An 18,218-nucleotide genomic window follows, 5' to 3' on the forward strand; every position below is an offset into this window, starting at 1 on the left:
TGTGTATATTAACTGATGATATTGGTGGATTGTAATGACAGACATCTGAGTGGCCTTTTATGGTTGAAATGTTCTAAACTGGACAGTTTGTCATTATTTGTCTGTATGTTTTCTTTCATTGCTTACTGGAAAAATGTTCAAAACTATAAATTTAAAACACACTAACAAGTGGTGCTGTATTATACAAGGGATATAATTCAATGGTTCCACTTTATAATCTCGGAATACTGAAATCTTGAATTAAATATATATTATATTCAAATATATAGCTATATATAACTCCATAAGCATGAATCCGGAAATGTCGAATTCGCGGTAATGGTGTTCTGGTATTTGACGCTGAATGTAGTGTGTGTAGGATGTAATGTGTAGTCTGTGGATTTAGCTGGTATGTAAGGTAAGCGGGTATTTTGCTGGGTTTTAGGTATGTGTTTGAGTGTATGTGAGTGTGTTTGGAAGTTTTATGTGGGGGTTAGGGTAAGCAGGTAAAAGTATGAATGTTTAAGTGTTGAAAGTGGTGGTGTTTATATATTTGTGATGTGTGTGTGTGTGTGTGTGTGTGTGTGTGTGTGTGTGTGTGTGTGTGTGTGTGTGTGTGTGTGTGTGTGTGTGTGTGTGTGTGTGAGGTTACTGTAGATTGTGTAGTGGTGAGTTTGCTGTCTTTTTCTGTTTGGTGCAATCTCGGAGTTAGTCTATATAAGTAGGGGGGTGTGGGGGCACAGTAGTGTAGTGCAGGTTTGTTGGTTTGTGTTTGTGTGTGTTTTGTTTGTTGGTTTCTTGTAGTGTGGGTTGGATGATGAATGTATTGTGTGGTGTATGGTGTGTATATGTTCATGATTTTGTGTTTTGCGGCTTTGGGGTATCAGGATTTGGAACATTCGACTTTATAGTCTCGGGATACTGAAATTCAAAATTTCAGTATTTCAAGATTATAAAGTGGAACCAATTCAATTTGTATATTATTATTAATACAATCAGTAAGGTGAATCAAAGAACATTTGTATGGCCCTAAAAATGTGTGCAAGGGGCCTATGGTTTGAAAACAGTCCAAAGGTAAACTTAACGTGCCACTGGCCAGATGTATTTTCTTTAATGTGGGTTTCAATGCTGTTTCAATGAATGTGAGTTTCAAAGGTAAAGAAGCTTTAATGCTAATTCTGTTTTCATTGTAACACTATTGCTTTGTTTAGCAAATGTCTATCAGTGTTTGTGCTATAAAATTTTAAGTAAAGGTTGTAAATTAAATCCAAATATCTGCAATCATTGTAGAAGTAAAGCACAAAACAATATACACACTGAGAGTTTTGAACAGTTTTTATGGCAACTGGGGAGAAATAGCCAAGTAATGGGACACTGGAATGGCTGGGGGGGCTCTGGGTTTGCACCCCCTGCAAAAAATCCTGTGAGTTCCCCTGAATCTAAGTAGTGTTATACTGACTATCTAAATTTGATGTCCAAAATCTTTATTAGAAAATGTCAGACTGTTTCAGAAGCATAATGTTGTATAAACAAGCTCCACTAATCAGTCTATAGAGATAGTTAAATGTGTCAGACTGACAAAATGCATTATAGTTGTTTCCCATTAGGTTGTCAGAATGATCATGTCTATAACTGTGTTCATTAATTCAAATTTTGTGTGTGTGTGTGTGTGTGTGTGTGTGTGTGTGTGTGTGTGTGTGTGTGTGTGTGTGTGTGTATGTAAAAATATATATGTGTATATATATATATATATATATATATATATATATCTATATCTATATATATATATATATCTATATCTATATATATCTATATATATATATATGTATCTATATATATATATATATATATATATATATATACATATATACACACACACACACACACACACTTGTGTGTAAAATATTTTACCAGGTAAGGCAATTTTCTGTTACTGCATATGTATGGTGAGACCTAAACCTCATGTACTGACAATGGTAGTGTTCTGCCATGTAAATCAGGACTGAGATGCAGTGAAATCCATGGGAGCAGGATAGCATTCTTGAATGTGTTTTGTCATCAAGTCTCTCATGATAATTGCCCATTTTTTATTATGAACTACTTGGAGAACTAACCTATGGCCTCTTATATACAGGTAGCATATCCAATGTTTCAGAAAAATGTTGTTACAGTCTGCAGTTAAACCCCTTTTCCAATGAGGAACTATTTGAACTTTGCTCAAAATGGTAAGTGAAAGTAATGCCCAAAATATATATGCACTAAATTCTAATTACAATGGAAGCACAATTCATAGGTATTTTTATCAAACAAAAGTATATCTAAAATCTATCTGCCTCTATCTCTCTCTTTCTCTCTGTTTCTATATATATGCATACTACAGATGTTTTGAATGTGGCAATGAGAAAAATGGAAATGCCATGAAGAGAATATCCATGCTGGGAATGTCAAGGACTATAACACCTGGACTTGCCTGTTGGCACTTCTTTCTTTCTTTCTCTGTCCTCACAGTCACAGGTCAGGTGATTCATTGTTTGATACACTTTGCTCTTGTGGTCATTAGCATCCCTGGCTTTCAATATTCTCATCATGGTATTTTCATGTTCGACATTGCCAGGTTTTAAAATTCAAGAATAAACTCACAAATATGCACATACACACATACACACACACACACACACACACACACATATATATATATATATATATATATATATATATATATATATATATATATATATATATATATATCATATTCTTTTTTATTGTTGCAGTCTGATATTTTGCTTTATAATTTGTTTTTACTGGGAATGTTGTGATGAATGTGTGGTCAGTATGAGGAGAACAATAATGGGCTAGAATACTTTACTGACCTCTACTTACATGAGAAATAAAAGTTTCATTTACTTGCCATAATAGGGATGTTTTTGTCTCTGTACTTATGAGCCTATGTTTAGAAGTATATACAGTAAAGTACAATACACACACACACACACACACACACACACACACACACACACACACACACACACACACACACACAGACACATGTATATACGGGTCTACTTCTTATCGAATGCACAGTTCAAAACGTTATGTAAACAAAACCAATTTGCCGAAACTACAGCAGTCCAAGCACACACTCTCACGAACTACAAAATACTAAAAATAAACAAACAAAATTAATAAAAACAAAAAATACACATCCCCCACACCACCTGCTTCTATACCAACTCTGAGATTGCACTACAGTGACAGCAAGGGTAGATTTCCCCAGCCTTACTGCAGTTCAATCTCCAATTCAAAGTTACAAGAGGTGTAAAAACAATTTACTATAACTTTAAGATTGCCTTCAATCACTAAAATTTCTCTGCCTCTATACGATTTGCCACTCTAATATTCACCACCAATCAAGGATGTTACATTAACCGTATTAAGAACAGGCACATTCTACAACCACATTCAAATGTAGGAAAAATGTAAAGGCATACCTAACACTACATACACATGCTGTCATTTTTGCACATATAAGTTCTGGTGAAATGTGATTTCGGAAAACTGTATTTTGGACAAGCCAGAGTCTGCAAACTAATATTCTTTGAACTGTGCATTCAGTAAGAAGAAATAGACCCATTGTATATATAATTACATATATATATATATATATATATATATATCTACATATATATATATATATATATATATATACATATATATATATATATATATATATATATATATATATATATATATACATATATATATATATATATATATATATATATATATATATATATATGTGTGTGTGTGTGTGTGTGTGTGTGTGTGCAGATAGATAGATATAGATAGACATAGATATAGATAGATATAGATACAGAGACATTTCAGCATACCCGCATTCTGTTGTTGATAGGCAAAACATCTTCTAAGAAACCTGTTATATTATTTCATATAGCTACAGAGATCTAGCACTATATTTCTAGGCATCATGTCTTACATAGCCATTTGTGTGCTTTTTTTGTGCCATTTGGTTTCCAACCAACATACATTTTGCATTCAGTTAGATGGACAAACTCAATATATATCTGAAGTATATCATTAGTGTATTTTATGAAATAACAAAATACCTCTTCTTAGAAAAAATTATATTTCTATCATTTTATATGTTATAGCAAAATATGCATATTTTATTTGTTCTGACAGTCATAAACACAAGTGAGATTTTTGGGTCTATATTATAATCTCAAAGGTTTAAAACTTCGAATCACTAAAGCTCAAACTTTAGTGATCGAAGTCTTAAACCATCGAAACCAAAAAAAATTAATTAATTAAAAAAAATAAATAAATAGTGTGTAGGCAGGGGGCAATCCCCCCTGCACCAACCACACCACCCCTACTTAAATATACCAACTCCGAGAATGCACTACATTGAAGTAAACAGAAATCTCTCCCTATGGAGATTTTCCATTTAAACGTTCGGTGTAGTGCACTTTCGGTATTCTCGTGTCGACAATATCGTATTCGATATTGTCAGACTTTGAGATTTTAAAATAGACCCAGGTTTTTTTTGTCTGCTGTAAACGTAAGATATAATATGCATCACAGAACATTTAGACTTTAAGAGCTTTTGGAGGCTTGGTGACAACCAAACTCCAACATTATTTAGGGACCTTTAATCCAGAGTCATTAGGACGCCCAGTCCCCATCCTCAACCTCTGTTCTTAACCCATCTAGTCTAAAACTGCCCCTAGGAGCAAACTAAGGCAACATAGTTGAAATAGTAAATGAAGATTTGTGTGAAGCAAATGACTTTTGGATATCAATAAAAAAAGAAAAGGTTAAAAAGAAATGGTAGACTTGGCAAGTCAAGGAAATAAATATAGTGCAAATGAGATATAACAGAAGTACTTAGAGCTGGGGATAGAAACTACAAAACATGAAAAGAAGACAGAAGCTCAGTTGAAAAAGTTTTACAAAGAAGAAAGTAAACAAGACAACCAGAGAGATAAGAAAGGTCAGTGTGGAAATGGTAAGTGAAGGATGTAGGGAGTCAGTGGGGGGGGGGTATAAATTGCTTAGGTATGCAAGAGAGATAAAAGGAAAAGAAACAGAGATAAGCAAATAACTAATGGACAACAGAAGGTATAAGTAAGCAAATAAAAAAAAAATCAGATCCAAACTCTAATTGAGTTGCTGTCTTCCATTTTCATCAGTTCACTGTAGCAAAATGAAGAAATCCAGGTTGAAGGCAGATTAATTAAGGAAAGAAAGACACAGACAGGATAACAAATAAAAAAGAAGTACAGAAAGAAATGAAGGCACTAAATGATAAAGTAAAAGGCCCCAAAGCTAGTTCATCCATTTTAAAAAAGAAAATACCCTGAAGAATATGTTAACTAATTTCCAGGAATAAACAACATCCAGGATAGAAGTCAACACTGGTTTAGTACACACAGCTGCTTTAAACCAAGCTCATCCTGTTGTATGACTGTGCAACAAAATAAATGCGGGGTGGTGAGTTAGTAAGTATATATTATTTACCTGGATACTGGCAAGTCTTTTGAGTCTGTGTCACACAGAAGACTACTAAAAACCTAATAGATAAAGATAAAGAAAAATGTGCAAATGGGTGGAGAAAAGGTTGGAAGACAGGACTCAGTCAATATATGGAAATTATGGGATAGGGAAGTGATCACTGGTGTACTGAAGGTTTCAGTTTTGAACCTTACCTTATTCAGTTTGTATGTGATACACCTAACCTACAGCATGGACAGCAGGATAAACTTCTTAATGTACAAACCAAAATGGAAGGTGGAGTAGTTGAAGATGGAGGAATGACCATCACAAGGGATATGGCTTGGCTGGTAGCATCCCTTTAAAGCTGACAGCTTATATTCAATCTAGATAACTGTAGGGCATTCTGTCTAAACTAGAAGTAAGTTGCATCCATTGTGGGTAAAGTCCTGGAACAGGAATAGGAAAGAAAAGGATTCTAGGTATAAGAAAACAATGTTTTCCCTTTGCTGGCCACTGATAAGATGCAAACTGAGATACTGTTACCCAGTGCAGGAGGCCCTAAAGGGAGGGGAAAAACAAATATGATAGGGAAAGTACAGAAGAAGGCAACATAGCTTGCAAGGATGCCACCCTGGATTAATACAAGGAGAGACTCAGCAGTCGAAGACTATACGCCCTAAATATGTTGTGATGAAGGGGATATGATCTGAGTTCACAAAGTAATGGTAGGTGATACTGAAGCACTATAACAAGAGAGACAGGGCAGGATTACAGAATAACGAAAGGGCATAAATGAAATGTGCTCAAGTTATCCTAGACATAAGGAAGCACTGTTTCCAGAATGGAGTGGTACATAAGTGAAAAAAAATCACAGATAGAGTGGCAAGGCAGAAACAGCAGTAATACAGGCATACAATATATTTTATAGGGAACAGGATAAGTGGAAGTGGTGGGGAACTAGGATGGACAGCTGGAAGGACCTAGGTGCAACAGTTAGGCAGGCACAAAAACTCAAAGATTTCTTTTAGTTAGCAAAAATGTATATGTGCTTTGTCAAGCTAGATTCAGTCTACTTTATCCTGAAAAATGTTTACATATGCAATTGTACAAAGAGGCTGAAAATTTACTTTCTAAAATTATTTAAAAAAAAATAAGCAAAGCAAATTCTGACAGTATAGGACTTGTATAATACATTAAAATCACATTGCAACAAATTAATCAAGCATATGTATTGTTTACAACTAATTCCAATTTCTTACTAAATTATTACTCCAAAAGCCAGTTAAGAAAAATGGTTCCCTAAATAGCCTTCTATTACCTCCTGATTTATATACCTTTCTAGCAAACCCAATAGCTTCACTCTGAATGTAATACATCAATACTGTATGTGGCTATTTTCCACTCTTTAGATTAGCTTCTGACCTGGAACAGACCTGTAAAAAGAAGCCTTTTCTTACATTAACATATAAGGAAAAGTTGATTGTCCAAGCCAGAAATTTATAGTACCTTTTCTAGTCATGTTGTACATAATTTTCTTTGTATCATCTCTCCTCTTGGGGCAATATTAAGCAAAGAGGTCCATGTTTTCTGTTTTATTAAGATGCTTGATATCCTATCCTATGTTCACTGAATGCCTATATTTCTCCTTTGGTCATCTAACAAGTTGCAGATCAGAATTCCAAGACAGTTACCATACTGAAAGGGAATGCACCACAAAATATGCCATATGTTAGTATTATGACAATGTATCATAATGCTCAGGTTAGGGCACAATATCAGAGTGTTATCTGCTGAATGGACACTGCTGATCAAATGGTAGTGGTCATGCACAGACTATGATGTAGAGAATAAAAAAGTAAATATGTGCCTTACAGCAATTGACAGATCCATGCTGTTGCCTGCATTGCTATAATATGTGACATCCAAAGCAACAATTTTTCCATTCTTCATAAAGCCAACCTGTAAATGAAGATAAGAAATCAGAAACAATTTCAGCATAATTATCCAGTAGATCTTGGCAATAGTTCAGCTATTCTCAAAGTTTGCTAGTAAGAAGCAGAACAATTTCAATGTATTGCCTTCCTGATGGATATTAACACATATCCTAAGACCACCAATCATGAATGAATGCTTCCAAAAGTATCAAGAAATCAGAAAATAGAATTACTATACATTTGCACTATGTTTGTAATACATTGCTTAGTCCCTATGGTAAGTCATGAATCTAGTAGTGAATAAAGAAAACAGATAAACACATATATCCACAGAGAAGTATCATCTGCCTCCAATACAAATGCCTAATTTATACCATCTCTGGTGAAAAATGTAAATAACAAGTCATTTTTGTGGTCTCTGAATGCTAGCTTTATGTTGCAGTTAACAATGAATGCCTGATTATGAAGAATCTTCTGGAAACTCTGCCAAAAGTATGAAAGAAAAAAAATACCCAAGAAATAATTAATAAATGCTATGCTAAGCAACATGTTTTAGGCAAATGCCAATGTGCCAAGTTAGTAGTAGTAAGTGAGTCTCACATATGTGATGATGTACAGATAAAACCTTAACAACAACCCAGATGACCTAGGATCAGATAATGGTCCAGGTGCAACAGAAGCTGATTAGTGATGGAGAGATATTCAGGAGAAATGGCCACTTATTTGTTTTTTGGTGGAATGGGAGAAATGTGTGATCGAAGGTGAATATTTCACTGTTGTTCCCCAGTGGAGACTTAAACAACATAACAGAATCATCTGTTTCTAAGATGGCAGGACCCTCTGCAGATTTACATCACTCATAGCAGTGTTTAACATCCCATGCAATGTTTATTGTATTCCCAAACCTGAAGTGCTACTGGGCATACATATGGAACTTAGGGCTCAAATGGAAGCTGTTTTAATAGTTGCCAGAATGGTAGCCCCATCACAATCATGTTTATATATGTATGTATGTATGTATGTACTTATTTATTTATTTATTTATTTATTGGACATTTCTTAACTGGGTAAGTAAGATGGTTACGAAACAAGTACCTGCAGTGGTACAACAACATTCAAAGATACAAAATCTCAAAATTAGATAAGGCAACAGGTATTTTGAGTGGATAACACATTATAAGACACAGTCTTATATCAAACAAAATGTTATTCTGTACACATATTCTAGACTTAGGTTCTATATACATGTGTGGGCATATTTACAACATATGTGCTGTCGTGACCACAGTAAAGACTGATACAATGAACCTAGTTATAGTATACAAAAGAAAAACTGCATAGCATTTTAGACTGTACCATGAAAGCAATGCATTTAGAATTATTAATTAAATGTTATTTTTAATGTTGTTTTGAAGGCCTGTAGACTCTTCTTCTTTCTTACTTTATATGGTGATTCTACAGAGGTGGGCCTAGTCTGATGAAAGCACTTTCACCTAAGCCTGTATTGACTGTTGGCCTCGCCAGAGTAAGGAGATCATCCTGACTGCAAAGGAGGGAGTACTTTGGCTCTGATTAGGATTAATCTTTTTAGTGGTGGGTAGTATCCAAGAAACAGAATAAGTACTGAGTCGAAGAGTAGATCTGTTGGTAATAGGTAACCAGTTGATTTTTTTTTAGTAGGTCACAGTGATGTGTGGTGAGGTCAAGGTGAAGAATGAATTTGCAAATTCTGTTTTTGGTGATTTGTAATTTGTATAATTTGTGGGATTATTGAATGCAAAGGAGAATAACAGTGTATTCTAATGTTGCCATTTGGGCATTTATGGCTATAACTGAGCATGATGCAGGTGTAAGAAGGTGGGAGATACAATAGCATAGTTTAAGTTGATATGATACCCTAGCAAGCGAAACATTCACTGAAGGGTCATGAGTAAGCTATAGGTATTTTTGCTTTGAAACATTTGCAATAAGATTACCTTTAATGTCCTTTAGGTGGAGAAGTATAGGAGGCAAGTCTCTGAGGGGTAAAGAAAAGCATCACACTGATTCTCTTACATTGTAATAAAAGTTTATTATTTTGGAGCCATGCACAAAGCTCATGCAATCCTGCCTGTAGTTTCTGTTGAAGGGTGAGGTGTGTTTTGCTGGAAGAGTAGGATCTAAACATTGAACCCTGAGGGACAAATGTGCTTTTTATTAAAGGCCAATCTATACTTATTCCACATGACACAATCCTTTTAAATCTTTCAAAATTTTCTCCCATTGCTCCTTCAATATATTATCTTCTTTAAAAGCAATTCCTAATACTGATATTTTTTTTCTTTTTCTGTTCAAATCATATTCCTTCCAACTCCTTATCATTATCAAAACCCTTAAATTTTTCTTTGTTAATTTTTAATCCAACCTTTCACAATCTATCTTCATATTCATAGCTACCTTTTTAATTTCTTCTCCATTCTTAGCTGTTAAAATTATATTTTCAGTGTAAGTCATAATAATAGGACACACAATTTCTTGTACATGTTTACTCTTTTTCATTCCTTCATTTATTCCTTTTATTACACTATTGATTACCATTGCAAACAAAATATTACTCATTGGATATCCTTATTTAACACATCTATTCATTTCTATTTCTTCACTTAACTATTTACTAAAACCTTAATTTTAATGTTTTTTATACATTAATTCACATAATTTCATCTTTCTACCAAAAATATACTCTTATTATTTTCCATAAAATATCATGCTCTATAAAATCAAATGCTTTATCAATATCAGACATTATTAGTTTCACTTCATTTTTTTCTTTTCTTAATGTCATCTACCGTTTCTCTAATTACTATTAATAATTCTTGACTTCCTTTTTCTTTATCACCATAAATTTTGTCTTTGGTATATAGTTCAACTTATTTTTAATCTTCTTTGAAATATATTCATAAATAGTTTATAATCATTATTATTCAACATTACTGATCTCCATTGTTTAATTTCCTTTTTTACACCTTTCTTCCATATAAACCTCATAACTCCTCTACATTTTTTCATAATTAATACCATCATTTTGCTATTCATTAAATATTTTGTTAACATTTCTTTTTGCTATTATATTAAATCCTAATACATTAGATATCCTATACCATCTGGTCCAGCTGCTGAGTTTGCATTTACTTTCTTCATCACCTTTTCTAATTCTATTATTGTAATTTGTTTTTCTATTTCTTTATTTACTTCTTCTGCATACTGGTTTACTTTATAGTGTTCTCTCCTTTTTATTTCTTTTTATACCTTACTACTATAATCATTATATGTCTGCTTTCTTTCAATTTTACCTACTTCATTTTTCTCATTATACCACTGTCTTCCTTTATTCCTCTGCTTAAATGTGGTGACACTTCTTCCTTTTTTCCTTTTAGAAATATTTTTTCTTATATAATAAAGTTTTATTTTTTCTGGATTCTTCTGATAGATCTTTTCTTTTCTAAAATATTCCCTTTCATTTTTATCAAGATTAAATAAAGCAACATTTTCATTTTTGCATTTCTCTATGCTCCTTTTTTCTTTCTATCTTTTGCTATTTTCTATATAAAATAAATTATTTTATATTTTTCTTTTAAATATTATCCATCATTTTAACCAATTTTTGAAAAAAATGTCTCATTCTCAAATGATCTTCCATAGCTCTACTATAACATCTCAAGCTTTTGTGATGCCATTTTTGGTGGTCTATTTAAATTTGAGAAGCTTAGATTCAAAGGTTTAAGTTCCAGTGTGGTTTATATTTGCAATAAAAGAAGGAACAAAAGCACTTAAATACAAGTTTTTAGTTTTTGTTTGGATTAATAGCTCTTGGTTCATGTCCATCCATGTTTCTTACCTTTGTTGAACCAACTGTTACAGGAATGGAGCAGTTGCACACAGTTTTCTTTTGTCTGTCAGTTTTACCTTGTGGTTGTGTTTTACTTTAAGTTGTTTGATTCCTGATAGTTTATCTAGGCTCTAATGGTGGAACAAGTGAACAAGGAATGGAAATATATTTTGGGTTAACCAGAGCAAAGACATCTTACTGAATATAAGTGTTTATCCAATTCCCAGTGGTTTAGAAATCCTAAGTCAGACTTCTCATAATTTAATTGAACAAATGGAAAATGCCTATTGGAACATTTTTGGTAACAGAAGTAATGAAAGACTCATTGGTCCTGACTCTCTAGCTTCACTGAGTGATAGTGTGGAGACCGATGTGGCCATGCAACAAAATATAAATTTTATTGACAAACATGTTAAGTCTCCAGTTGTTAGTCAATTTGATGAAAATGAACAGCAAGTTAACAGTGATAATATGACCAGTGTGGCCAATTCAGTGAATTGTAAGTTGTTAATTTTTGATTTGGGAAATAAATTAAGTAAATACAAAACTTTAGAATATGATGTATTTTATTTAAAGAGATTCATTGAACTTACGCAATTCCCTAAGAGACTGTGTGTATAAATTCCCAAATGGGATTAATTATGAAGATAAGATATAGCAAGAACTAGTGCAGATATATAATAACACTGGTTTGAAGTATTTAAGCATCTCATAAAACACAACAGTTCTAAGTTACAAGCTGTGAAAGAAGAAATTATAAAAATCAATGAAATAATTTTGAAACATGTGTTGTTCAATACATTTTAAGAGTTATGTGAGAAAACTGGCATCAACACAAATACTAAGCTGCTATCAAAACTATCAAAATTAGGATGCTCCCCTAAATCCCTTAAATGGTTCATCTCTTACCTACACAATAGGGAACAATCAGTAAGGTGGCATAATGTGCAATCTGATTATCAAAATAACAACATAGGGGCCCCACAAAGATCCATTCTAGGACCACTACTGTTTAATACCTTTATCAACTATCTTCATAAACCCCCCATATCCAAAACCTTATCCAATATGTCGATGATTTTATGCTAATATTCACCTCCAACAATTTCTCAGATCTCCTCATAGTTATACAAAAGCCTTTACTTCTATTGAATCATGGCTTTTTAATGCACATCTAATGTTAACCCCCCCCAAAAAACTAAAATTTTACTTTTCTCTACAAAATCACATGGCATTGACTTTAAAATCCTTGCTAAGGATGGTACAGAAATCAAAATAGTGAAAACAGTCAAACTGCTAGGCATAACAATAGACGACAAGCTCAATTATGAACCACATATCCTCGACTCTATAAAGAAAACACACTTTAAATTATGAAAACTATATCACCACAAACATTACCTGGATAACCACACCAAAATAAAACTTACCAGTACATTACTTACCCCCTCCCTCCTATATGGTAGTGCCATTTTTACCAACCTTCACTCAACTCTTAGTAATAAACTTCAATCTTGTTATTATAAGATATCCAAATTTGCCTCTGGAACACCTTACCATTCTAATCACTGCCAAACTATCACTGACCTGAACTGGCTAGAGTTTTCCCATCACCTCCAATATACCCAACTAACCATAGCACACAAGCTAATCTACAAACCCAATGACTGTCCAGCACTCAACTCAACTCTACATACCTATGTTCCTAACAGAACACTAAGATCCTCCAAGTACCTGCTAACCATAACAAAACCCAACAAAAGAGCAGGACAATGTCTGTACTCCCATAGCATTGCCAAATTATGGAACAACTTACCATACCATATAACTGAAATTGACCACACAAAAACCTTTAAGACAGCTTTAAAATCTCATTACATAAATAATCCATTCTGCACCTGCCACACAAACAAACCACCCTAAAGATAGCCCATTAACTAAATGTTAGGATGGTGCAAGATATTAAAAAGTCTTCCAATTTCTTCATATCTACTATACATTTTTTCTCTTTCTTCACTCACACCACAGATGGTACTGTTTTTAATGTCCATGCTGTTCTACAGGTGTAACATTTTTTCCTGTATCTGTATTTAATGACTCCTAATGTATACTAATGTAAACCCTAAGAAGTGTCACATTGTACTATGTTTGCTTCTTATATTTGCAATATTTGTTAAAACTTATATTAAAACTTTTGTCGACATTGTCTATGTATTTGTGGTGCTTTTCTCCCCGGGCCTCCACTGAAAATGGGTTACTGACCCAGTGGACTTTCCTGGTTAAATAATGTCAATAAATAAATAAATAAATAAACACTAAAAGCTGATGCAGTGGTAAATGAGAAGTCAGAAAACACAAAACCATAAACCACAATTCCAACTCCAAGAATGCCAGAACCAAAGTTTATTGCAAAGCTTTTGGGTAACAACCCTTTCTCAGTGCTAGTATAATACAGTACAGTTGCTCATTCTAAATAAGAACATATTAAAATCAGGTGATCACAGTCAGCCAATGATCAAACCCAACATAAAATAATTAGAACATAGAGGATATATATATTAAATAGTTAGATAAAAATATTTAGAAACATATTTAAACATAGTACAGTGGGGTACAGAAATTCCTTTTTTAGATATAGTGTTAAAAGGCATTTCTGGAAAAGGGGTGGTCACCAAGTTACATAAAAAAATTGATGTGGTAAACCAATTTATGTCAGGCAATAGTTGTCATCCAACTCATACATTAGAATATTTACTTTATGGTGAATTTTTAAGGATATCTAGGATTTGTAATAATGATGAAGATTTTGAAAAAGAACTATTAAGAACAACAGAGATGTTTGAAAATAGGCAAGATGACATGAATAATGTAGAGAATAGTATGAACAGAGTCAAAATGTGAGATATGGGATATGCAGTAATGAGGTTATTAGACTATCAAAAGATAATATAAGGACATATAAAGATATTAATAAAAATGTTTTTGTAGTTCTAACATTTGATATACTTAGTGAGACAGTTAAATATAGTATAAAGCATTACTGTCAATTTTTATCAAAGTATCAAGAGTTGAAAGGTTTGGCAGAACAGAAGTTAACATTTTCTTATAAGAGAGGGACTAGACTCAAAGATATGTTAGTTCAAACTAAATTTAGTAGACCAACAGAAAGGTTAATACAGCATATTAAATTCATAGGTACTGCACCATGTGGTAGATGTTTGGGTTGCAAATATATTGTGAGTACTTTTCCTGTTATTAATAATATTAGGTTTAAGGCTGTTGCAGCATTTAACTGCCTTACAGAGAGTGTAGTTTATGCAATAAAATGTGGATGTAATAAATTTTATATAGGTCAGACACAGAGAATGTTTAAAACTAGACTGTTGGGACATATTAGGGGCATTAAAGCAAAGAAAGAAGAAAGTCCCTTGGCTTAGCATTTTAAATTGCATCATGCTAGTGATCCTAAAGATTTAACAGCTACAATATTAGAACAAATAAATATGGAGAATGTGAACAATAAGAGAAACAGGTTATTATACAGAGATAGTTTTTATTTTGAAGCTTGGGACTTTGGTCCCACAAAGTTTAAATGTTGATTGTTATTTGAAATGTGTTATGTAGTTTAAAATACATTTTTAAATGAAATTGTTCAAATGCATATTTTTAGGTATTTTAATCCTTAACTTCTTAATTAATTAATGAATTGAATGTTTTATTGGATGTTAGTGGGTATAAAATGAGTTAGTAACATTGCGAATTTACTCCTTGAAGGCTTAGTACAAGCCGAGGCGCCAGTGTTTTGCAATAAATCGGGCATTACTTGACTACGAGTTGTTTCTTTTTAATATCCATCCAGCGGTTGTTGTATATTAGATATTTAAACATATGTCTAATACTCAAAGTTATTTTTACTATAAACATCAAGCAATAAAAGAATCATATATAAAAAGTGTACAATTTCACCATTAATGCAATTGCTTTTGCCTTTTAAGTAAAATAGGCTTAATACTAACAGTATTATTTAACCATGGCTGTAGATCTGCCTGTAACCTTACAATCCAATTATATTCTTTATTTTCTGACACTTTATTAACATCCCCACCTCTAGTCTGCCTAGAAACCTGCTCAATCACTCTAAATTTAAATTGATGTTCAGGGCCCATATCTAAAATATGTTTACTTAGAGCATTTAGCGAAACCTGCCTATATATGTCTGATTTGTGCTCAATTAATTGCTCTTTTAATTTTGTAGTACTTTTCCCCACATAGAAGGAGGAGTAGTTTACACAGGTTGCTAAGTATACCACTTGCATGGTATTGCATGTAGCCACACAATAAAAGACATCATTTTTCTTTGTTACTGGATGAACAAATGTATTACTATTTGGAGAAATGTATATACAACAACTACAATTTAAACATGGAAAGGTACCTGTTTTATGCATAATATGGCTGCCATTAGAGGATTTAAAATCCTTATAACAAAGTCTCCTTTTCAAGTTATTTGGATTTCTATACGTAAAACTTGGTCTATCATCCAGAATTTGTTGTAATTCTAGCATAGCCATTAAAATGTTCCAATTTTTTCTAATTATCTTCTATAAAATATTTTTATGTAACTATTTAATGTATATATCCGCTATGTTCTAATTACTTTATTGCTTGGGTTTGATCATTGTCTGACTGTGATCACATGATTTTTAATATGTTCTTATTTAGAATGAGCAACTATACTGCATTATACTAGTACTGAGGAAGGGTTTTTACTTGAAAGCTTTGCAATAAACTTTGGTTCCGGCATTCTTGGAATTGGAATTGTGGTTTAGAATTGGTATCAAAACAGAATGATTGGTGGCAAGTCTGATAGCAAAGAAGAATAAAAATTTAAAAAGGGATGCATGGGCATACAGTAATAATCACATTTCTTTTTTAACACTGAATAAATGGGGACAAGTAAATACAACAAGGGCCACCATAGATGAACATAGTAACACTGACACTGTAGGTAACGATGTGGGACAATTAAATTCCTTTGATAATGTTACTATGAACAATGTGGAAAATAGAGGTGATGAAATGAGTACTGGATATGAGGAAGGAGATAGCATAGGTAATACAAGAACTAGTGGTTAAGTGGTCTCAATGCTTTGCCAGAGATGGCTTCCACCTGTCACTCCTGGGGTTCTGGATCTTGGTCAGGGTCTTGCCTCCCCAATTGTATCTTTTTTAAGCTATGTCCCAAAGACAAATCTTCCAACATAAAAGATCTGTTAAAAAGCCAACTGAAGGTCATGTTGCTTAATGTTAGGAGCCTTAACCTGAAAATGCACTCACTGGAGGCTCTCCTCACACTGAAAGGCACCAATGTCTGTATGGTCACAGAAACATGGTCCAGGGCTGCAGACAGCACTCCTTCCTTACCAGGCTATACCACATTCCACACTTTCTGACCCCAAAATGAGGTCTTAAAGACTAAGGGTGGCAGAGTCTCTATCTTCATTAAGGACAGACACACCTCCAGACTGGTTTTCCAGCATGATGCACTGGATTTACTCTAGGTGCAACTGACAGTTGGCAAGACACCAATCCAAGTTATAGCCAGCTATAGGCCCCCCTCCATTGCTCAGGACACCAGTCCTCCTATCTGGACCTACTTGACTCCATTAAGGTACCTCCTAACACCCTGATCATTGGTGACTTCAACTACCCCACCATAGACTGGGTGACCTATCCCTGCACTAATGCACTCACCCAACAATTCCTTGACTTCATCAGTTCTAATGCACTAGACCAGCTAATCTCATCCCCCATAAGGGGAGTTGACATTCTGGACTTGGTTCTCACCAACATATGCAACCACTGCACCACTCCCATAATATATTCTTCCATGGTGAGATCAGATCATCGGTCTGTCTCATTCAAAGTTTCTGTCCCACCCAACCCCTCTCCAGCTGTAACCAGGCTAAAATACTTCTCAAAAGCTGACTACAACCTCCTAAGGGAAGGTATCAGTAGCTTCACACCACCAACCCCCTCAAAGGATGAAGACAACTGTGCTGAACAGTACACCAATGCAGTACACAAGCACCTGTACAACTGCATGGATTCAGCCATACCCAACAGAACTAAAACCTGCTCCTCAAGGAAACACAAACCTGTCTGGTGGACATCCTCGATCAACAGACTTTACAACAAAAGGAAGAAACTGATATCCAAGGATAAAAAGGAACGAATTCCAAATTTGAAAAACTCCCTCCTCAGTCTCAACAAGCAAATTAGATCACTAGTGAAAACCTCCAAAGCCAATTATGAGTTGAAACTAGCCTCTGAACCAAAAGGGAAATCATAAATCCATCATCAGTTATGTCAGGAACCTCCATGGCAAAGCCCAGGTTTGTTCCAAATTAGTACATAATGGTACCACTTATACTGATCCTGTTGACTTAGCCAACCTGCTAACTGATGGGTTCAGTGCAAGCTTCACCCCTTATCGCCCCAAAGGCCCAGTTTTCATCCCTGATACTTGTTCCACACATCACATCTCTGTAGATCAAATGTTAAAGGCCCTATTCAAGACAAAAACACAGCTTCCATGTAACCTGACAGTATCACAAGCTGTATTCTGCACCATCTGTAGCAAAAACTAGCTTCATCATTGAGCACCCTATTCAACCACATCCTAATTACAGGCTTCATTCCATTAGAGTGGATAATTGACATTGTCATCCCTTGCACAAAGGTGTTGCCACTACTGGCCCAGGAAACTATCATCCCATTAGCTTGACAAGTCTGATCTGTAAAGCCATTGAGCATATTATTATGGATCTCATAAACAAGGACATAGGCAATCTCCAAGCACTTGTCCCCACCCAGTTCAGATTCAACAAGAGCAGATCTTGCCTATTGAACCTGGTTGACTT

At 34.1% G+C, this 18,218-nt stretch overlaps 1 protein-coding gene across 1 annotated transcript in view; it reads right to left on the bottom strand.

Moving 5' to 3' along the window:
• LOC122791686 (xanthine dehydrogenase/oxidase-like) overlaps positions 1-18,218 on the bottom strand; it is a 1,688,659-nt gene that overhangs the window by 531,251 nt on the left and 1,139,190 nt on the right. Inside the window, exon 25 of the mRNA XM_044059558.1 lies at positions 7,366-7,452. Within this exon, the coding sequence (XP_043915493.1) occupies positions 7,366-7,452 (87 nt within the window). The remainder of the gene's footprint in view (positions 1-7,365; positions 7,453-18,218) is intronic.

This window comes from Protopterus annectens, chromosome 1.part2 (assembly GCF_019279795.1).
Source record: "Protopterus annectens isolate FY-2018-M chromosome 1.part2, PAN1.0, whole genome shotgun sequence".
NCBI classification, from domain to species: domain Eukaryota; kingdom Metazoa; phylum Chordata; order Ceratodontiformes; family Protopteridae; genus Protopterus; species Protopterus annectens.